This window comes from Bombus bifarius, unplaced genomic scaffold (assembly GCF_011952205.1).
Source record: "Bombus bifarius isolate JDL3187 unplaced genomic scaffold, Bbif_JDL3187 scf7180000008102, whole genome shotgun sequence".
Lineage (NCBI taxonomy): Eukaryota > Metazoa > Arthropoda > Insecta > Hymenoptera > Apidae > Bombus > Bombus bifarius.
Genome location: NW_022884447.1, coordinates 61,807 through 84,265, shown reverse-complemented (window position 1 = coordinate 84,265; position 22,459 = coordinate 61,807). Strand labels below are relative to the sequence as shown.

The following is a 22,459-nucleotide window of genomic DNA, read 5'->3' as shown; positions in this document are numbered from 1 at the left end:
CGCTTCCCATAGTCGTTTGTTTTTCATTGTTATGCCGCTGGCAAACAAGCAGGGATATATTTTTATCGAACAATTTTTCTGTGATTAACGCATCCGTTGCACTCTTACTACGAGCGCACCATATCGCGTGAAAAACAATTTTCATTAACTCGATTTCCGCATCGTTTGATCAACGAAACGATATTCCTTTCAATCCGTAGCGGAACCGACTTCTGAAAGCTTTTAGGTTTTCTCCGGATCTCGCTATTCAGGAAATCGCGATTCCTCTCATTCTTGCTCGAATAAAAATTTCGTGGAGGCACCCGTATCGATTGAATTCCCTCGGGTTTCGCGTATTCCTGGACTGTGAAGCGGTAAACATCGTATCCAGTCGGGATCGGTAAACAAGAGACGGATACAGTCCACGGTTTCTTCGTGACGCTTGACTCGAGTGCGAATAAAGGGTGATATTTATTTCCTGATCGCGTTACGTGCTTTTTGCGACACCGTAGAAAGTGCCTGGGTGCTCGAGAGTCATTTTTCTCGCCCGGAAAATGCTCAAGAGAGTTTCCAAACTTCTTTGCACTCCCCTCTTCTGTTCATACCAGACGTACCAGGCGTGACCCAGGACTCGTTTCTTGTTTATACAGCACGATGCAATTAAGGAGAATGGAATTGTTAACGGAACTTGGGCCGAGGCTTGGCTTTTGTCCCTGTGTCCTAAACGGATCGTAAATCATTCTCGTATTCTCTAGTATACTGCTGGACCCGAAAAATATCCCACTCGAATGGCGACGCTGTAGCTTCCAGTCTACATTTATATTCTCTGGCAGTTTTGGCTGCTGCTGCCCGAGTAGTGAAACAAAATCACTTTTCGGCTAGTTCTTAAAATATTTCTATATACACGACAGTCCCGAAATCTGATGTTACAGAGCATTTTAATTTCCTACGCTTTCACTGTATCCATTTACATATAGTTATAGTTTACATATAGTTATATAGTTATATAGTTATAGTTTTAATATATTTTCATAACTTCAATTATAATTTACTTATAATTCTCAATGAGAATTGATTGTAAAAAGTCTATCAAATAAAAAAAAAATAGTTTTAATAGCGAACGTACGTACGTGAATTAATGCGTATGTAGTTTGAATATAGTGGATTGTAGCTCATAATAAGTTGAGATATTTTTGGGGATAAGACTTCGAGAATTGTGTGAATATTTATGTTGGAGTATTAATAAAATGCAAGAACCGATTCGGAAAATGCAAAGAGCGCTTCGGAAAATTCACGCGTAGTCTAGGATACTTAGTTCCACGTGAAATTTAACAGCTTGTGACAAGAATGGGACGCAGCTGCATACAGTAGCTCACGAAAGTATTCATTTCATGTCCATTTACATTAGTATACCTTAAAACAAATCTGTAAATGTACATATGTAGAAGTTGCAAGGTATTGAGTCACAAATTTATTTAAACAGTTAATTATTCATTATACTAATAAGCCTCGGTATTCAGTAGGATTATCTTTAACATTCAGTGCGTGTTTCGGAATATCAAAATTTATATAACGTATACAGTATATACATAATGATTTTCTATGATAAACGCTCAAATACGTTCGTAGGCCATCATACATCTCCTATGAGCATGGTAACTAGCAAGGCTCAAAGGCTTGTAATTATTTTTGGTCGTAATATGTTAAATCAACAGTTTACGCGTTTGCTCGACATACATGTTTCCTATTTTCTTTGAGGGCAAAACGAACCATAATCAACAGTCTGTCTTGAAGTGTCCATAAACGAAATTAAACGCTTTACCGGTGCTATAAATTTCTCATTAGTTAAACCAGATTTCGAACTCGAGGCTTGTTAACGACTAATTTACGCTTTCGTTCGAAATGAAACGACGTTGAAAATTTAGCGTCGAACTATCGTCAAGGTAATGTTCACGGGGTCGATGTCGATGTCGATGAAAAACGAACAGGTGGTAAATTTAACGGCTTCAAAAGATTGCTCCGTAAACTATAAATAAGCAAAATCACGAGGTGTCGTTACATAACATGCTCTGTTGGTTGAGTGGACTGCTCGTTAAAGGAGATTCACTCGTAAAGCACCTTGTGATATACGGCGCCAGCCTATAGTTCAAATTTTCGCGATATATACTCGATTCCCTGTGTTCACCCTCCGTTTGACAACCGACTTCCGTCGTGATATACGCCGGATCGGCAATAACGTGACCGATCGACGAATCGAGCCGGAAGAAAATTATTGCGGCTCCAGGATTCTTCCTACTGTAAACGTACCAATCGTTTTCGGATACTATGCAATAGCTAATGAAAAAAAGCTTCGAGAAGTTTATAAGAGATTATGCTGCACATTATATATCGTTTGTGACTCCAATAATTGTAGATTACAGTACAACAACATGGTAAATCACATTTTCTATTGCTTATAGAAAAGCAGTTTTAAAATTTAATAGGTTTTCAGTCAATCTCGTATTAGCAAAATCGTATTTATATTTAATTTTAGAATTAAACATGTGTTTCTTATCCGAATAAAAATAATCAAAATATCTTTGGCCATGATATTACGGTATTGAGAATATTCCATAACTGACAATTTATATCAGCTACTTTTAAAAAATGGCAAATAATAGAAATAACTCCTGTATAATTGAAAGTGGAGGAATTTCGTAGAAATTTATATAATCGTACGTAGATATCAATGTACACTCATTTCATTAGCCAAATCTGCGTTTAAAACTGGTTGCTTCTCAAACCAGAGATGTGAACGAAGGTAACATTGAATAAGCACGTGAATGAAACGCCAATAAATTGATAGAAAGTTTCAGCCTGTCCATTCGTAACAGCTTCCATTTCTGCTTTTAATTTCCGTTTTCAGTCCCGTCGCGTCGCGTCGGTGGAAAATCAAGAAACATTCCATCGCTGAATTTCTCTGCGGGATCGTCAAAACGCGCGTTTCAATCTGTTAATTGATTTTGTTAGCGGAATGGAATTAAGCATGGTACATCTCAAGGGAATGATCGCCAATGATATTGAAATGAAAGTTCAGCGAATAATAATACAAGAATGTAACACTGCTTGGTGTTTTCCTTCAATTACCGCGTGAAAACGCCCCGCGATTTCCCGCGAATAACTTTCCTTGTTCTTACGTACGTAATGGTTCTTACGTACTTTGCATAGGTCAAACTTTACGAGATCATTCTGTAAAATTGATTGGAATTTAATTTTTTATGTTCGCGATAAGAATTTGTAACGAGTTATTTCCAGAGCTTCTTTAAGAATTTCCTCAGACGACATTGTCATAAAGCTATTTCATAACGTTGTATTATTTTTTACTCTACTATATTTCTTTCATTCGCATTTTCCGTGTTCCATTATTGCTGGTATTTCTTTCTCGAATTGCTCGTGTTGCGCAATGCGGTCTCGCTGGTAAGCGAGCTGACTCGATAATGAAAAATTATAGAACGTACGTACGGCGTTAATGTAGTTGTAAAGGGACAGACCGTCGTCCCAAGGCTCCTCTTTCTCGCACGATAAATTGGCAGGCCTGAGGTCGTGGCTGCGATCCAACGCTGCCAAACCGTGCGCGAAAACCTGCACGCTGTCGTATACTAAAGCTGGTTCTGCCTGAAACATACGTTTCCCCTCTTGTGAAAAGTTGTTTGCATTCATGCATCTCGATTTCCTTGACTTAAGTTACAGTATATCGTTTTTAGATAGTTTGTTAGATGAGTTGAAAACTCTGTAAAAGTTCCTCTTAACACAAGAGGTTTACTTTACTGTGTAAACTCCATTGTCGATTTACAGTGAAGTAGATTTATCGAATAATGAACGCTAAAAGTGGTACACGAGATTTCGACAGAACGATGAAAAGAGTTTAGAGATCTTTTTGAATCACACTTCAAATCTATCGTTCGAAATCAAATTGTTCATTGTAAGTGTTTATCGCAGCACAGGAACTTTATTCTCAATGGAGTTAGAAAGTTTGTTAAAATTAGGTAACGATCACACTTTTTTGATCGAGAAATTTTTGTTTTGTATGCGAAGAACACTCCAAACAAAAAATCCATCCGCGATTGTTAAAGCCCTTACGAGGAAACTAGGCCGTGTTTCGAGTGCAGTCGATCGAGCGATCTTAATTTCGTTGCAATTTTCGCCACGAGTTTCACTTAATTACTGAAATGCTGACAAAACAGCTAGAAATCGACTTGTCGATAGTTCCGTCTGCTCTTTTCCTTCGTATTTCTACCAGTTTAATACTTCCTGTGTACAGTATACACAGTCGTGATTTTATGTTACACTTTAATTTTCACTGAGTAGGAAGAAAACAGTATTTGACTCACTGAACGAAAATTATATATTAACAAGTAACATCAATAAAGACGCAAATTGCAGCGAAACGCTAGCGAATCAACGGAGCATGATGGAACACACATACGGACCAATTTCCATAAATATTGAACTAATTAAATAGATTTACCATATTAATTTCGTGATCGAAAGAGCGTTATTGTATGGAACTTTCAATGCAAACGCATTCGTTTTTCTACCGAGCGCATTTTACGAGCCGATTTCAATAATTTTCTAGACTTTATCCAGCATAAAATCTCAATTTACTCGCATACATGCATATTCCTCATTATACGATGTGTTAACCCGCGATATAGCGTTTCATTCATGGTTAATCAATAATCTGAAGTAAAATAATCCGAAGCGATTAGAAACCATCAGACAGTGCCGTTTATTCTCTTTTCTATAACTCGTTCGAAAATGGCTATCCGTCATCGAAACTGATGCCATTAGAATCTGTAAATCTCCCTCTTTAAAATCGTTTTCGTTTTATTCAAATCGGACGATCCATTTCCGAGATATCGTCGTCCAAATCGCACCGTAATTTTTGATGGCTCGATGTATCTCTCTCTCTCTCGCGCGCACCAAAAACACTGACCTATCTCAATCGTGCCACGTGCGCGATGGTCAATGCAGGACAATGACACAGCGTGTCTTTTCATTACTACTACATACTCGATACGTACGCTGTTCCCAGAACTGAAACTAGGTCACGCCACTTTCCTGGAATTTCGCGCAACATCCCCATTCGCTATCTTATCTGGCCGTACAGGGTTGCTTCGAAGGTTTATATCTCGGCAACTTGTTGTTGTATCGACTTTAAACAAAGTACGTTTTGAGAGGGACACTTCCCTCTATGTTCCAAGGATACATTTATGGACAAATTTTTAGTGCGGAAGGTGTGAAATATTATATTTTATTCCTTGATACGTATCACGTTTGCACAGAAAGAGAGGTTTTTAATGTTCTATTGTATTCTTCGAATTTTCGGAGAAGCTTGCAAAATCTTTGAGAAGCTATCCCGTAATTCCGCGTAGAATTTTTATTTATGCTTTTATTTATTATGCTTTGGAATTTTATATCTTGGAAATCAATTATCGTATGAATTTTAAATAAAGCGCGTTTTAAAATGAACGCTCTCTTTTATGCCGTGAGAGTAATTTCGTGGGAAAATTTTTACCGTAGCATTATGTTTTAATAATTGATGGTTGGATCGATATATAAGAAGAAAAAGCATCCTCAAGTACATAGATACATAATCTATTCCTTACGTATTTCACGTAGATCGTAAAGAAAAGTTTCCGAATTTTCCTAATCGCAAGATTAAATGGAACACTGATAAAGATCCAGAGCCGATTTCACGCTACTTTTCTTACGCTATATCTAGTCTTTCTTTTCTACAAAAATTATTTCTCCGTCTGAAACTGCTTTTAGCCTGTGGGCGCTGTCTCTTGTCCAGTCATGCGCGATATTTTCGCGTTACGCGGTTTAAGGCAGCATCTCTGCGAAAGAATGCTCAGGCATCGACTCTTATTTCTTAAACTTCGCGCGATTGTATTGTGAGAAACCAGAAAACCGTTTTCCGTTTCGACAGACAAGAAAGCAACGAACAGACGAGTTCTGGGACGATAGATAGCGATTTCCGGTGGCGAACATACCACAGAGTTACTTGAACTTTCAACCAACCTGTATAACTCCGGTTTTGTTGAGGATCGCGTGGCCAATCGGTTGGAAGCGTTCCATCTGCCGCAGAACTTCGGCAACCTTCGGTTCCTCCAGGTCCACCAAACGAAACGCAGTCATGTTAACACTGTTGTACTTGAAATCCTCCAAATCGAAAGTCTCTATGTCCTATAGAATCATATTTTTCCCATCTTAGTCCAAGTGCATGTAGAGTGACTCGCGAAAGTATTCGATCAGTCACCTTATTAATTGAAATTTTTTTTATGTTTCCTATAACACACATAATACATTCATAAAGGGTTTCTGCAAATGTTTGAATACTTTCACGAATTATTATACCTGAAATTAATTATCGAAGGATTAGTTTTCACGCAACTTTCACCGCATTTTTATTATACTTCCAATTCGTTGTTTTTACGGATCAAAAATCAAAGCAAAACCGTCAATAACGCGTTACCCTCGATCGACGCACTTTATTGCGCCAGAATGGAACGTTGTCTGCAGCAGTCACGCCCGCACTAGATAAACTCACGTAATATACTCTGTTAATAAAACTCTGATATAGTTGCTACTATATTCTCCAATATTGGACGCGTTCGACCGATTACAATTCCGTTGAAAATCATCCTGTTGCAACCGATCCTTTCTATAACCTGGGAAACCCAGTTTCTTTTAGGAGTACGGTCCAACATCGGGCGAGTTTCCTTTGTCAACGAAAATCTATTGAACTTTTTCCAGCCAGAGGTCCCTTATCCGACCGAATGAAATGGTTTCTGAATTGAAGAAAAACATTATTGCAAACTGCACAATTATTATGGGGTCTGCGGAAGCTTAGTTGCTTCTCTTTCAATTCCTGTCGACTGGACCAATTTCGAGACGCGAGAGAATCCAGTTGTATATGATCTATAATTATTATTATTACAGAGTGATTTGTATCGCTCCGGGTAAATGGTTAAGCTAAACAAAGTGAACTGAAAAGGTTAGAAACCTATGTTATGACGAGAAACCCGACAGACAAAGCTGCTTTCCGCATCCAACGAACTTCCTTCGACTACCAACTGTGATCTTCTATGTCGTTTTTACCGATTTTCGTCTTTCTTTTCCTCTTGCAAATGCGTTTCTCTTGCTTCAAGTCGTAATATCGTGAACAAGTCTGCCGTCGTAAACCATCAATGTTCCGGGTGAGTGATTTATTCGAGGACCCGTGGTTATGTTTATGTAACGTGTTCCGAAATGGAACACGTTGAAGAATTCCTATTGCGATTCCGTGTCCTGGGAGAATGATAAGAGCGAGAGTCGAACTCCACTTGGGTATTCAGAATCCAGAATGTGTATGCAAATCTTGTTAGCACATCGACGATGGGTTTTGAAGAATTACAGACACGTGACGCGTGTTGAACGTTGATTTGCTTAGTTTAATAGCGTTATGATATACATAGGATGCACGCATAATATATCTAATACGCGGCATGCGCACAATAGTTTCGAGATAGTTTAACGGCAATTAGACAGAACCTGCGTTAAACTTGGATGTCAGAACCTCCGACAGCTGAGTCACACGTGATCAGCAATTACGGTTCCGTTGACATATGATGCGTATTGTCTACTTCATTCAGATAGGAAAAATGAAATTGTTTCTTCTTCTGAACTATCAGGAAGACATCTTTTTACAAAATAAATCAATTAAAAAGTAGGATACTAAATTACTTTGAAGAAAATATAGATCAATCAATAGTATCACGGCAATGTTGATGAAAAACAGCAGTTCTGAGAGACACAAACAGAATTTAAGTCGACTTAATCTAGAACGTATTAGAATGCAATCATTGCTCGTATACGAGACGCTTAATTCTCAATCAAAACTGAACTAGGATTCAATTAAGATTCATCTCTTTGATTCTACGCTTCAAATACCTACCAGTTTATTCGAGAATTTGCGATATATTCGAAAGACTATTATCTAAGCAATCGTCCCTTTGGACTACGATATTAGTAAAATATTTCATGCGAAGCTACGTGAAAGACTATTTAACGTTAACATCCATTTTGATAGAAATGATTCTACATAGAATACGGCATACTTCACTGACGTCGATCATTTTGAAATACTCGCATGTTATTCAAGTTAATATTCTGAGTAATTTCGCAGAGTTATTAAAATTAGTAAAATTAGCGTCATGGTATATGAAAAGATTGTTTGATGAGAGAGATTTCTGAATATTTTATCTTTTGTTCTTTCTTACTTAAGTTCTTCAATAAACAAACTTTACCTATCACCATTTTGCTACACAAGAATATGATTTTTGGATCCTGGTGTCATGCCATTAGAAAGTTTCATTCGACATAATATTAATGGACTCGCATCGTTCCAAATTCGAACGACTGACACAGAGTAGCGTTTCCACTGATCGACAATTATAAAGGTAATACCGAACCACTGTGCGAGGCACGTGCAACATTAACAACGGTCGGCCCGTCACTCGTGTGAAATTCATAGACGACCCTTTGTTACACTGTCCTCGCCTTGCTCGAACGTTCTACGTTTGATCGTGAATAATTATTTCGGTCAACGTTTGCCTGTTAATAAATGTCATAATTATCAGCCAGTTTCATCCTGTCGGATCAACTTGTCAACTAACGAGGACGTTATTCAACCCGTCTGAATACTAGTAAACATCTCTACATCGATACCTATTTTCGTAGGAAACTCGCGAACTCTTGTTAAAGTTTGATAAACACGTTCTACTTTATACAGAAGATAAATAAACAGGTAACAAGATATAAACAAACCGAGCGTATAAATAAACAATGTCTAAGAAAAACAAGAGTATAAACAAATAAGCGAAAGTAGAGAAATAAATAAATTGAAAATGTAAGCAACGCAGACTGTTTGAAGAATCAAACAGAAGTGTGTGGAAAAGATTTGTCACATAACATTTTACGCTAATTATTTGTTATATAATATCTTTCAATTTAATCGTAAGTTGTTTGAATACTTTTGCTTATCTTCGTCTTCTGATATATTGCCCAATTCTAGCTATGGTAAAAGGCAATTAACAGTAATTCATGATATACGGAAACGCAGCAGATTGTGACGTCTCGATTCCTCATTAAACATTAAACTTCGACACGAACTTGCATATTTTCGGTCATTAATCGCCCTGTGGATGTACGATCCGACCCTTAAAGCGGATTACACACCGATGCTCCGTGTCTTATAGGGAAACTCAAATGCTTGCCGATTCGTACGCGATCGTGGAACATGGTTACACGATTTAATACCCTGTCGCGTTTCTCGAATCCTGACAGTTCAATGATGGTCTAATTAAATATGCAATCTGATATTTATGTAAACGTTCATAAAAAAAAACATATTTTTAAGTCTGCTTTGCTTTATAGATTTGTTGCAAATACGATACTTTCAAATCACAGCCCTCTTTTTTGACTTCTCTTTATATCTGTTTTGACTCATTTATGATTTGGAATATTCGTGATACATATTTTTTCATAATACTTTTCATTGATTTTAACGAGCAGCGGTGCGCGTTCAAAAATTCCGAACGTTTCCGATGAATGGCATTTCGAAACCAGATGTACCGGGTCACTGTCGAAAATCCTGTAATTTCATTCGAAATTATTCGTGAAAGTGCTCGAAATATCTATCGGCAACGTTTTTCGAGCGCGGCAGTCGGACACAGTCTATGCTCGAATTCCAAGTGAAGCACGGATGAGGACAGGGGAAAACAGGATGCTCTGGAAAAAAAACATAAATCGAGTGAACTACTGCTGCGTTTTGACACCGAATTGACGTTTAATTTCAGGATTGCTTCGGTTTGCCGTTGAATCTGAAACCTTTCACTTAAATAAACTCTGCAACGTTTGTCAAGCTTTGAACCAGCTTGATTTAAAGAGAAGAGAAAAATGAAATCATTCGTGTGTTTAACGATAAACCCAATTAACGTCTTCGATAACGTTTACTAATTTTTATAAAAATTTATTTTTCCATAAAAACATCAAGGAACGCCAATTAAGCGTTTGCATTAAGATTACTAAAATCGTAATTCAGATCTCGATGATACGTGTATCGGCGCGGCGGTCCACTGGTGAACGTTTCATTGAGAAAAGTCGAGAAATATCGAGAGCAACGAATTTACATGTACTTTAGGCTGTGCATTTCAAAGAAGCTAAAGCAATTTCCGCGAATCCGTATTAAAGCGAACTTGGTTAAAAGGATTCGTTTGTAATTTTCATCGCTGCACGTGGACACGCGATATGGAAAATCGACGTAATGTTCAATACTTACGAACGTGGTGAACATGTAGTGGTATCTGTAATCGTTCATTTGCAGTTGGAGAATCTGTAACAACCAGAAAAACGGCAATTAGATACATGATTACCACCGATTTCGGGCGCAAACGTTCGCGCTTTTCGAGGATACCGCGTCTTCATTTCGTCCTATTTAATATTTAATATTCGTGAAAACTGTAGAAATGGGGAAAAGATTGCAAAGTACCTTAACATGGAAAGTTCTTGAAAATTTATTTTGGTAAATTCTTGTAGCGAAATGATAAACGTCTGTGATCCCTTCAAAAAGAAATATTGAAAAGATAAATTTTACATGAAAATGAAAAATAAAGTTTTCCTGACAGAAGAGTCAAGATTTTCCGACATTTTTTTATGGATTTTATCCTAAAATATTCCTTTCTTTATTAAACCATTTTGGACAATCGCATGAAACGTACCTATAATATTAATCTAATACGTTCAACGAGAAGAAATCTTTTACTCATCAAACCAGTTCTATCTGTTAAATCAACTTCCTGCCTAAAGGCGCGAGGTATTTTATCGTAATGATCCTTAAATTATCTTCTGCCCCTTTTTTCCAACTTTAATCCCACACGTCAACCAAAGTCACGATTTGAAATCAGAAAGCATTCGCAGAAATGGAAACGTGCACGGATTTCCTCGAGAAGGAGAGGCAGGAGATTAAGGTGTGCGGAGAAACGGGAAGAAACGAAAGGAAAACAAGCATGATAGAAAGCTGAACGCACAAAGGGAGGAGACAAGGTGAGGAAGATGGGGGAGGAGACGACCGTATGAAAGCTGGGAGGTTTTTTGATTACTCAAGCAACGAAGGGATATCCGCAGGAATCCCTATGGGACGGGGCATGCAAATACCCAGTTTCCTTCGACCACGTTTGAACTAAGATTGCCTCTCGACTGAAGGCAAGGGGATCGGAGGATCGAGCGTGGCATTCGACTTCGTGATCGTTTCTACCGATCGGTTTTCTGTAATAGTGGACCAAAAATAGTGCAATTAAAAAGAAATTTCATACACATCATTGTAATCTCGGTTTCGTTTAATGAACAGTGAAAGTTGAAGTATTGTGTAGCACTTCTGGGTTTTGTTTTTTGCTTTTATTGGTGATAGATACCATATCGAATTTTAATGCTTTTATTTTTTATTTTATTTATACGTAGACACTGTACCCGGTTGATATGAAGAGGTTCATTTAAAAGAATAATCTTTCAGTTTAATGTATCACCGGCGGAAACTCATTCCAACAGGGCAAATGAATTTCTTTTCTCTCACCTTCGATCAACGATCGTTAATACGAATCACGTTTCGATCATTACGATACTCGAACGCGTCGTACGTAATTATCCGTGACTGTCCTACAACCAAGAATATCGTGGCAATTCAATTAACCAGCGACTGCTTTCATCGACGCGTCGTAATTATCTCAGTTCAACGACAAGCCACAATCCACAAGCTATTATAATGACGTCACAAGAATGGAAGGGGAGAAAAGGCAAGATAAAATCGCCTATTAATTAACTACGAGAGCAATTTCTTTATCGTCGCTGTCAATCTGTCAGCACTAAACCACTCACGGTAATCCGTTTATTTACGAGTCTCGTAAAAACCAGCCGCGCTAATTTTTGTCGCGTGAATTCGCTGCCGCGTATAAACTCTGTTCATCATTTTTCCGTGGAACACGCGAAAAAAACGTGGAACCTCAGGTCAGAGCCGTTTCGACGCAAAACGGTGTACGATGCCGTGCAATTTCCACCACGCCTATGCTTCCGTGGATTATTTCTCGGCACAGCGCTTCGGTCACGCGGGTTAAAGGCCGAAAATTGTGAAAAACATCGTCTCCTCGACATGGACGACGCGGTATCGCGTCAATGACGACGGGACAAACCTGTCCCTAGAAATATCGCTGTAAATTCTACTGGCAAACCATCGTCGAGAACGACGATATTCGTCATTGTTCCAACGAACGTCCCGTCGAACACGCACCGAAATCTCGCGCGTCGTTTCATCGATAGCTCGCAACCGCAGTGATTTCAGTTTACAGGATTTTGGTCTATAGGATTTTGATTACGGAATCGAGAAAAAAAATAGTGGCACTGGTTGTTGGATTTGCAAGTTGCTCGTTTCGTTTCCATCGGTACTGGTAAACTGTTTTTTTCTTTTTTTTATTGAGCATTCGAAACGTTGTGCGAGGTATATTTCAGCCGTATGAATATTTGCAATATTTAAAGACCGCGCGGGAAAAATATGATAAATCCATTTTTGTCAAATTGTTTGCCTTTTATGCCACTTATCGTGGCTAAAGAAAAAAGTATTCCATATTGTAGTATGAAACAGACGAAAAAGAGAGCAAGTACCTATTTTAGGAAATACCTGTTGTTTCATGACATTTCTAGTTTGTGCAGTTTTTAGAGTTTTTAGATTTTCATCAGTGGTGCGCAATCTTTGAAATGAAAAGTCCATCTTGTTTTATTGTAATGAATATTTATGACGGTTTCCAGCATACGGGATTTCTTTGTAAGATTTTTTAAAAAGCGCACAATGGCAAGTAACGCTGAAAGAAAAGAGTCCCCCGGCGAGCGAAAGCCATGGACAAACTCATGAATTCGTTGGAATACCGGAGCCGGTATACTGTAGGACGATGAGTTGCTTGCAGGAGTAATGTCTTTTTAAAGCGACTAAACAGCATTTTATAGAAAGACGGTATAAGTTGCCTTAATATATTCGTTGAAAAATTGAGGATCTTCGCGAAAGCCTTCCGGTGGTCTGGTTGCTGCTGTCGCGATAAAAAATTCCATTAACTCGCTACAACTAAACGTCCTTCCCCTTCCTTTTTCCCTTTTGCTCGAAAAAATTGAGGAAAAAGAGCGAGAAAAACTTTGGAATAAAAATTGAAAGGTTACCGCAAAACAACGCGTGTTACCAATAGCGCGCAGCGCGAAAATTAAAAACGGAACAGAAATACCAACGTCGCCGCGGTAACAAATTTCCCACCAAGCAAATTACCCTTTGCAACGGTTTGCCGCGTGTTCGAATTCTCGCGTCGCTTCGCCATGTTCCAAAAAGTTCGAGGTCAAGCCCGAACGATGGCGATGCATTCGAGGCAATTTCATCTGGCTAACATCCCCTATGCCTCTCTAATTCAACCTGTTTGATCAACGTTACCATTTTTTCGCTAGCTGCAAACAAGAATTCAAACATTCAGAGCTTGTTCAGGCCGTACGCCTATCGTTGTTCACGAGATGAACTCGCGAATTATTTTATAGATCGGCGTAGATATTTCTTTATGTTCTCCCACACTGTTATTTCTGTTCGATACTGTTAGAATTTAATCTCGGAATTAAGATTAATAATCTGCGGAAGACACAATGTTTGTGTTGAAATAATATTATATGATATTTATTGAACAATTATTACAGGGAATATAAGTGAGTGTCGTGGAATGTAGACAGTTGGCTAGTTATTCTCAGACTGACTGACTTAGTGACCCATGGCCCTTGAAAAGGTTTTCAACCCCACTCTCTATGCAGTAAAGAGTGTGACCTAAGTAGATGCCTGTGTGGCGTCACATGTGCCACGGAACCTTCTAGTAGCTTCTCGATACAAAGCGCTACGCCGTCAAGGCGCCACACCGACGTGCCCAATGTTCTATCCATGTCCTTATGCTTCTTCCCTCGAACTCTCGGAAGAGCATGCAGGCGCCAGCCGCCGCGGTACATCTCACGAACGCACGCTAGCGGGGATATCGCTGGGCAACGAAGGGAAGAATCCGTTCGATCAATCACTTCATCTGTATGCATATAGCGACAGATATAGCAAAAGAATCAACAAACACCGAAACCCCCTAATCACTGGACTACTCGATACGACGGACCAAATTCGCAGGCTGAAGAGGCACTACCCGCTAGACCTAAACGTTAGATTCATTTAATTATCCAAATTAAGCATTTGCACTTACTTATAATACTTATAAATTATACCTATCTATAATAAGTATTAACTTATTGTAAATAAACAGCCATGTCACTGCGCCACGCCAGAAAAATTACTGAAAATTCTCAACGCGAGAATTGATTGTAATTTCAACAAATAAATAAAAAAAAAATCTGTATGCGATTAATATCGTTGTGTTCCAACAGATACAAATCTCGAGTGTTTTAGAGAAATTTCAATATACTGTGCCTGGCCAATACAATACGTTAGTCGTATAATGGTTTTACCGAAAATCTTATTTTACCGAACTCGAGAAAATCAAGCGCTCCATGAGTTTTGCGGATCTTTAACAGCGTCCTGTGTCTGTTTTTTGAACGAATACTTTCAATAGAATTCTCGTAATGCGAATACTAAATTCGTGAATAAAAACGATTAATCATTTGTATTACTGTACAGTTCAAAGTTGGCTTCACTAATCGCATTGAAGTTCTCCTATTTTGATTATAATCCACTGAAACGGAAAGCGAAGCGCAATTTACTTCGCGTCCAGAGGAATTGTTTAAATAGTTGATATTTTTGGGGTGGCGGCGTTGTTTCGTAAACGGAGCCAACTCGTATCGTTGAATATCACGCTAGAGTTCGACTGGGTGCTGGGGAATCGCGGTGGCTATCGGTAAATCTAATTGCAATGCTCCTCCGAGCAAATTGCATTTCTCTTCGTCTCTGGTATCTTTTTCGGCTCTGTTATCTTATTATTTCTCGTGAAAATTACGACCATGGGATGAATAAGAAAATCCCTTGGCAATTGGATAACGATGTAAGTAACGAAACGAATTCGCGTTGCTCGCCTCTTTCGTACCGACATCCGACACTCGGTCTAAATAAATGTCCGGCTTCTTCCGGCTGTAATCAGTTTCGAGATGCAGACGTGTTCTAATTACCAGCGAAGGATTTACCTGATTTGCCTTGTGGTTTTCAAATTTTCTCCGTGTCATACTTCTCTGTTATTTCATTTGCGGCAAAATCTGATTGTATTAAATTTCTGGTTATGGAATTGTTGTCTGTCTTGATTGAGATGAAGTAGAGAAACATGGAAATATTTATATTTTAATTTAAAGAATTGCCAACGTAGTGATTCTTAAAATTGCTTTCCTATAAAAAAAATAGGAAATATTCTATAATCATGTTTTTCCTCCTCGTTATTCTTAATCGATAAATCAGCTACAATTACCCAGTAGTCCTAAACAAGAATTCTAATAACTTCGATCGACATAATTCATTCAATTGTTTCATAGAACAAGGCAGGACACTAGATTGGTCGGAGAATATTTTTTCCCCGGCCGCGAACGAATTATAAATCGTTTTCCCCTGATGTATCGTCCTCGATAGCATTACGGAGACTTCGGAGATTAAATACCCCGCGAGCAAGTATTATGGGTCTTCGTTCTGTGTCTATCCCGAAGCTATACACATCGTAGTTGCGGTATCGATCGACGAACGTCACTCCCCTTCTACTAGTCGTTCTCTTTTTCCGCTCCTACGAGTAAGGATGTAAGCTTCTATGGGTTCCTAGGTTGCGTACCAGAGATCTGTAGCGAGCTCCTTGATGCAGCACGTAACGGTATAATATTTCGCCTCGTATAGATGCTACTAGTCCCGTGCTACGATAAAGGAACTATCCAGTAGAGCAACTCGACCTTTTAAATCTTCCACCACTTGTTTCGTTGAATCTTTCACGTGAATACCGATCGATTCCGATTCTGATAACTGATACAGGTACTGATGCGAATACTAAAGTGAAAGTATATAATCTCGGAGGATATAATTATATGCAAATCATAATCGAAATGGATATAATAACGATTATAACTTCACGTCTATGACAAGTTTAGAAAATTTAACACGGTATCCTCAAATTAAGTAATTATTAGGCTATGAATGTTCATGTATCTATGAAAAACTTAAATGTGAATAAATGTTCAATTTAAAAAATGTTTAAAAGAAAGTACTCGTTACAATATCTAAAGAGTGAAATAAATTTCTATCTATGCTACATGTTTCATTAAAACCCATATTTACATAAACGACAACAGCTTCGTAATTAAAACATCTTGACTCACCGCTCGAAAAAATTGTTGCATGTGCGCAGGATCCGTGTCGACGATCAACTTGTAGATCTCCTTATGTCTGACTTCTCGAAGAACCTGTCTATAAGAACCAGGTCCTGCCTGGCGAATGTACATTTCGGTCCTCGCCGAAGGCGGTGATTTCACGAGATCCTGTAGCTTAAACAGACCTGCCAAGAAACAGATAGAGGCACGTGTATATTTCACCCATCAATTACATCCTTTTGTTTCACCTTTTACATGGTAAGTGGAGTATCGTGAGAAAAGTGATCCGAATATCACAAGCAAAAGAAAATCGAGATTCGTCGAATCTAACAGGTTCGATGGCAAACGTTTCAGTGTGTCGCCAGGGAACACGGTTCGAAATGAAATTCGCGAAAAATTACAGGAGGTCTCGTAGGGGCTGGATAGGAAACTTTATTTAAAATCGGATCTCGGTTTTATTGCCGGTCGGTTTTCATTTCGACTCTCTTCCAGTTTCATCCTTTGCCGTTGTGTCGTCACATTTTTCCGCCCGTATCATCCGCGAAAGTACGAAACGAGCGGCAGTTTTTCGAGCACCGTGATGTAGTTTCGAGAATGTAAGAATCGATTTGATTAATATTCAGAAAATATAGGTTCGTGACATTTATCAGTTTCAATCGTGGCAGATACGTTCGTGTATCGACTTGGAAATAAAATTTATCGACCGAATGAACTCCGAAAATTTGATCCTTTCAGCTTTTTCTATTTTCTGAATATCGAGAGCTTCCTTCTACAGCAAACAATTCCTCAATGGCTCCGCCGTTATTAAACTAATACCAAACATCGCGCGTTTTGAATAACTCAAAGAGCGAAATTGAATTTATATAAAATACCACGTTTAATTAAATTCGTTTAATCAAAACAGGTATTTCAATAATTTTCATTCGAGGGCAATGAATTTTATTTCGAGAGGAGAAATGAAAGAAAACTCCTTTGAGCAAAATACGAGGTAACCGAAGTGAAAGAATGCCATTTAAGTAATGGGCCCAGGTTTGCTTGAAACGTAAAATTGAAAAATAACAAACCGCTTCTTAGACGCGGTTTTCAATTATCACACCGCCCTGACGTGGTGCAACGCGTTCACGTCGGCCGACCCTTTGTACTCGTGTATACATACTCAGTAACAACGGGTTGGCTGGAGATGAGGGTGGAGGACGAACGTATGGGGGTGAGACTAGTTTGCAGAATGACTCTGTGGTACCGCGACCTTTACGATTTTCGTGGCTGGTAATTTATGACGGTTTTCCACGATATAAAAAGTATATGAAATAGTCAAGAATTTAGGAAGCTTGCATCCTCTTCGTTGCGTTTTCCAAATGTTATTTTAGATATGAGTTTATTTGCTTCGTTCGAGTATTCGATTTGTTGATTACTTAGCTCGCTCACGAAAATTCGTGTTAATGTGAATAAAATTGCTATTTATTTTCAGTATTTTGATATATGTATATTGGGAACTCTCAGATCATTTATTACCAGAAGATGACATTGTATTTTTATTTAAACTATGTATTAAAAATATTTTCCCTTGTCAAACTTTTTTGATGGAGACACGGACACGTATGAATAATACATACAATTTTTTTGACACGAAACGAAATATGAAATATTAAATAAATTTAATAAAATTGTCTATCATCTATCATTCAGATTTCTCGTCTGATAGAAAAATACTCAAATGGCAACACTACAGATCATTGAGTTATTCAATTCACTAAATTCCAAATCGATTAACCTGCCATTTTCAAAGAACCTAGATAAAACTTCTATCGAAACACCCCTTCTATATGAAACATAACTTCGTCATCTCAAGGGCCGCCAAAGTCCACCTCATTCATACCAAAGAATCATCGACATCTTCCTTCGTACGTATGTTCGAATGGGTCTGAAAGGAGTTTTTCGAGTGTTCAACCTCGATGAATGTTAAAACGAACCAATGTTGAAAAGAACCATTCATCTCCGTTTCCCATTGCGGTTTAATATTTTCGTGCAGAACCATTGCAGTACTGTTACACGAAAACATGGACACAATGGCGCGCTTTCGATGCAGAGATTCAAGCGTCTATTCATGCCAGCTTAACGCCGTGTCGTGACTCGATTCGCGACAGCCAAAGAGCCGAGTCATCCTGTTCGAAGGCAAAGCATGGCTCGGGTAATTAATCCGTGGAAGAATAATTGGCGGGTCTGGCACAAAGCGCGATGAACGCGACAGAGACGTCTAGCCTGTCCCGATTTACATACACGCGCACATTTGTAACTGTAGGCCTCGGGTTGCCTATATTCTCTGCGTAACAAACAGCGAAACCCAACGGTGAAACGTTAATAAAGGCTTGTTGCTGTAACCATGTCACCTCGTAGAGTTGTTCTGCTCGTTGCATTTAGCAGGTGAGAATTATTAGGGGTCTTGAGCAAAGGAGCTTTGTGGTATAGAAAGCTTTGAACCGCCTTTGCGGGACCCTTGCAGAAGGTTCAAGAAGACTGAGGGTTCTTCCAGGAGTTTATACAGAAGCGACATTGCTATGGCAGATGGAGCTTCTTCTTAGATTACATTTTAATTGGATTTAGAGAAGTCCGAAGATCGAAATCCTTGGGATAATGCAAGAGTTTAAGCAGAGATCATTTTCTTTTGCTTCGCGAAGCACGGCCGGCTCGAGCGAAGAACGTTGATTCACATTTAAACGATCGACCCGCGGGAAAGCTTTGTCGTGCTACGGAAGGCAAAATTCTGCCGCATTTTCGATGAATAGCCGAGCTGAAAAATATATTCCATCAGACAGAATATCGAGGAAATGCTCAGTGACATGCTTCAGCGAGAAGAAATTTTCAAACGTCTCTATTCGGAATCGCTGCTGGGAAATTTATGGCTGTCACAGGATGTAAAAAAAGGGACATCCTTCCTAAGGTCTTTTCTTGGTCTTAGCGGGAAACGTTCCGCTTCCTGCACGCCATTCCGTAAGCGATTACGTCGTCTAATCAGGAGAAGTAATTTCAAAGAATGATCACTCTCCTTTCCTTCGGCCATTGTGTAATTTTTAAAATTGAACGAAGTTTGAATAGTTCACTTAAGATAACAAGACCTTTTTTCTTTGTCCAATTACCAACCAGTTAAAAATGCAATATTTTTTTTCAAACGAAATATAAATGAAAGCGATGTAAACCACCATAAAACATGGTTTTCGTTTTTGGTGAAAAAAACTGAGCTTTGCAATCAATTTTTTCCCGCACTCGATCAATGTTTAACGTTACGTGAAAGTTTTTTGCGAAATTCATTGACTACACGAGATTACTTTCGATGCTACGATATTTTAACCACCATTTTTTTGGTAAATATTAGAAAACGCTCTGGTTTCCTATAAAACGTGAAAATTTCATAACGATGCAGGAATTTGGAAAAACTATTTTCATAAGTTATTAAAGACTTGAAACACGCTGAAGAAATGGCATAAATTTCAACGAATGTTTGACTATAATTCATTCGCTAAGTTGTTTCGTATTATGTTCTGCCATTCTTGAGCAAAAAGCTCGAAGTGGAAACTTGCGAGCTCGGGAACAAGAGAACGTTGACTTTAGAAGGTGTTAATTAAATGAGAGTAACTTTGGAGCAGCAAGGTGAAGGAGCAGCAAGGAGCGCTTTGACCTCGAAAACACAAGGATAATAAACCTTGGCCTTCGAAAGCACGAGGTCATGAAGAAGACCAAGGATCAGACAGGTTTAAGTTACACTGGATACGCTTGGACTCTGAAAGCTCTGGGCCAATAATATTTAATTTTCAAATATTAAACAATCCTCCTCCAATCTCAAGATTATATCCTATATATTTAAGTTGAGAAACAAAGCTGGAGGAAAAATATCAAAAGTAGAAGTCCTAGTCTAAGAAGTTTATTCGCGAAATGGAATAATATTGAAACTTCAAATTCCAGCAAGCTGCAAATCCGTAAGCAAAAATTCCGATATCAACGATCGTAGAACTAAAACCTTTGGTCTCTTAAGATACACATATACATTCAATTGTTCTGGAAATATAATCATTTTTTTATCATTTCTCCAGTAGCTATTTAGTTAATATTTAGATACTCATTGTTGTAACACTGCATCCGATACGAAATATTGAAATTTAATATAAAAATAAATTGGTATTTAGAGATTTTCGAATCGAAGAAATGGAAGATTGTTCAGTGACACTTGTAGGAAAAGTAGATGGAAGAAATGTCGACGATAATGACGAATCGTGTGATTTTACACGCGGAATAGGTTGGTTTGCGTGTGCGTGCAGGTGACAGGCGTACATTTCAGCGTCGCGTTGGCATCCACTTCCGCCGGCTGACTCCGACGTTCTATTTGCATAGGAACGCATCGCGCCAACCGACGCGACGCGACGCGACACGTGGAGTTAGCTGTTGAAAAAGAAGAAACGAAAAACAAAACAAAACAAAAGGAGAGAAAAAAGAAGGAACAGCGTAATAACTAGGCTGTATGACACGCTACGGCACGATATCCGCGAAAGCGCTGTTTCGTGACTCCTTGGAGAGCGCTACTCATATGCTTGCAAATCTGCCGGCACATAGGGTATTTGCTCCATTGTTTCAATGGTATGGTTCTCCTCTTCGTCGTATCTTTTTATTTCCCATCGTCCCACGAAACATAATATGTGTATAACTATGCTTACGAGCAACGAGTTTTGAATAACACGATTTTTGAACGGTAACAAGGATATAAGTGTAAAGTGTATGGTGAATTTCTGGTTTAGGATTGAATGGTTACACAAAAATAGTGTGTACAAACAAATTGGGTACAAGCAAGCTCGAAGCAATAGCCATCCTCAAATGAAACATGCTTATGGCAATCTCTAATTGTTACAAATTTAAATCTTGGACCGTGTAGAACAATTCAAGCGGCAGCCTAAAGTGATACGTAAATTCTTTCAAGGAAAAGGAAAGTTTTTTACTAGGTATCGCATGAGAAGTATAACAAAATAAATATAAAAGATTAGATATTTACCATAATCTTCTTCGTAAATTATGGCCACCCTGGTCCAGTTTAGAAAGGACATGAGATCTTTGAAGGCTTTGTTCAAATGGTCCTGCGACGGATAGAGATTTATACTAAACTCCTTGAACGTTGGCTCGAAGTCCACTCTTGCCTCCAGATGCGGGACATCGAGAGCTTCACAGATACTCTGGATGTGGGCACCGAGGAGAGGATCAGACGGTCCGAAGATCCCCTGCACCGATCTGGACAGTTGCTTGCACGCTGAAATAGTATACACTAACTTAATTAAATTTACTCGGAAGCAATTATTATACGAATGTTTACAATCAATATACTAAAATACGAAGAATTTATTTCCACGAATTTATTTACAATCACAGAGTATAAATAATTGAAAATTTCAAGACACATCTTGAGACACGATATTTATCTTTTGAATGTTATTTTTTGTTAATTGATATATTTCTCTACGTTTCATTTATAAAGTTGATCAACATTAAGTATTAAATACAGAAGTATTAAAATCAAATCATGTACTCTGCCATCGAAAGCAACAAATATTTCAGAAAATAGAGTCGATCCATTTGACGTTTGAGTGGCTCATATATAGGTTAACACCTCCATATTACTTCAGTGTTGCGTAAATGGAGTTGAAGAAGAGTTTAGCAGGCAAGCAGGTAAGCGATAGAGAAAAGTGTTGAAATGGAAATACGGGGAGGAGTGCCAGTGACACACTGATTTCATATTTCCAGGCGAGACACACTCGGGATCTTTACATCACGGAAAGCTGTGCCACGCTGAAGATTCTGTCCCTTACCGCGTCGTTGCTACACTATTTCCTGGTAATCTCCTCGTAAACTTTCATCGTGGTCGCGGCGCGAATCAGGCGAGAAAGAGATTGACGCGGAACTTTGCTGCTTCCTCTTTTCCTCGACAGTAAACAAGTTGCGCCACTACTTTCTGTAGTCGCGTTCCCATCGTCTAAAATCAGTTCCACGACGAAACATTTGCATTACGACTTTTCAATGGACA

The 22,459-nt window shown here is 38.6% G+C and overlaps 1 protein-coding gene across 1 annotated transcript in view; it reads right to left on the bottom strand.

The window, feature by feature from the left end:
- Positions 1-3,342: 3,342 nt before the first annotated feature.
- Positions 3,343-22,459, bottom strand: part of LOC117208450 (glutamate receptor ionotropic, kainate 1-like) — a gene marked incomplete at its 5' end in the record, with an annotated part of 42,603 nt that continues 23,486 nt past the window's right edge. The window contains 5 exons of the mRNA XM_033449638.1: positions 3,343-3,633; positions 6,043-6,207; positions 10,343-10,396; positions 16,411-16,586; positions 21,437-21,688. Coding sequence (XP_033305529.1) covers positions 3,358-3,633; positions 6,043-6,207; positions 10,343-10,396; positions 16,411-16,586; positions 21,437-21,688 — 923 coding nt within the window. The remainder of the gene's footprint in view (positions 3,634-6,042; positions 6,208-10,342; positions 10,397-16,410; positions 16,587-21,436; positions 21,689-22,459) is intronic.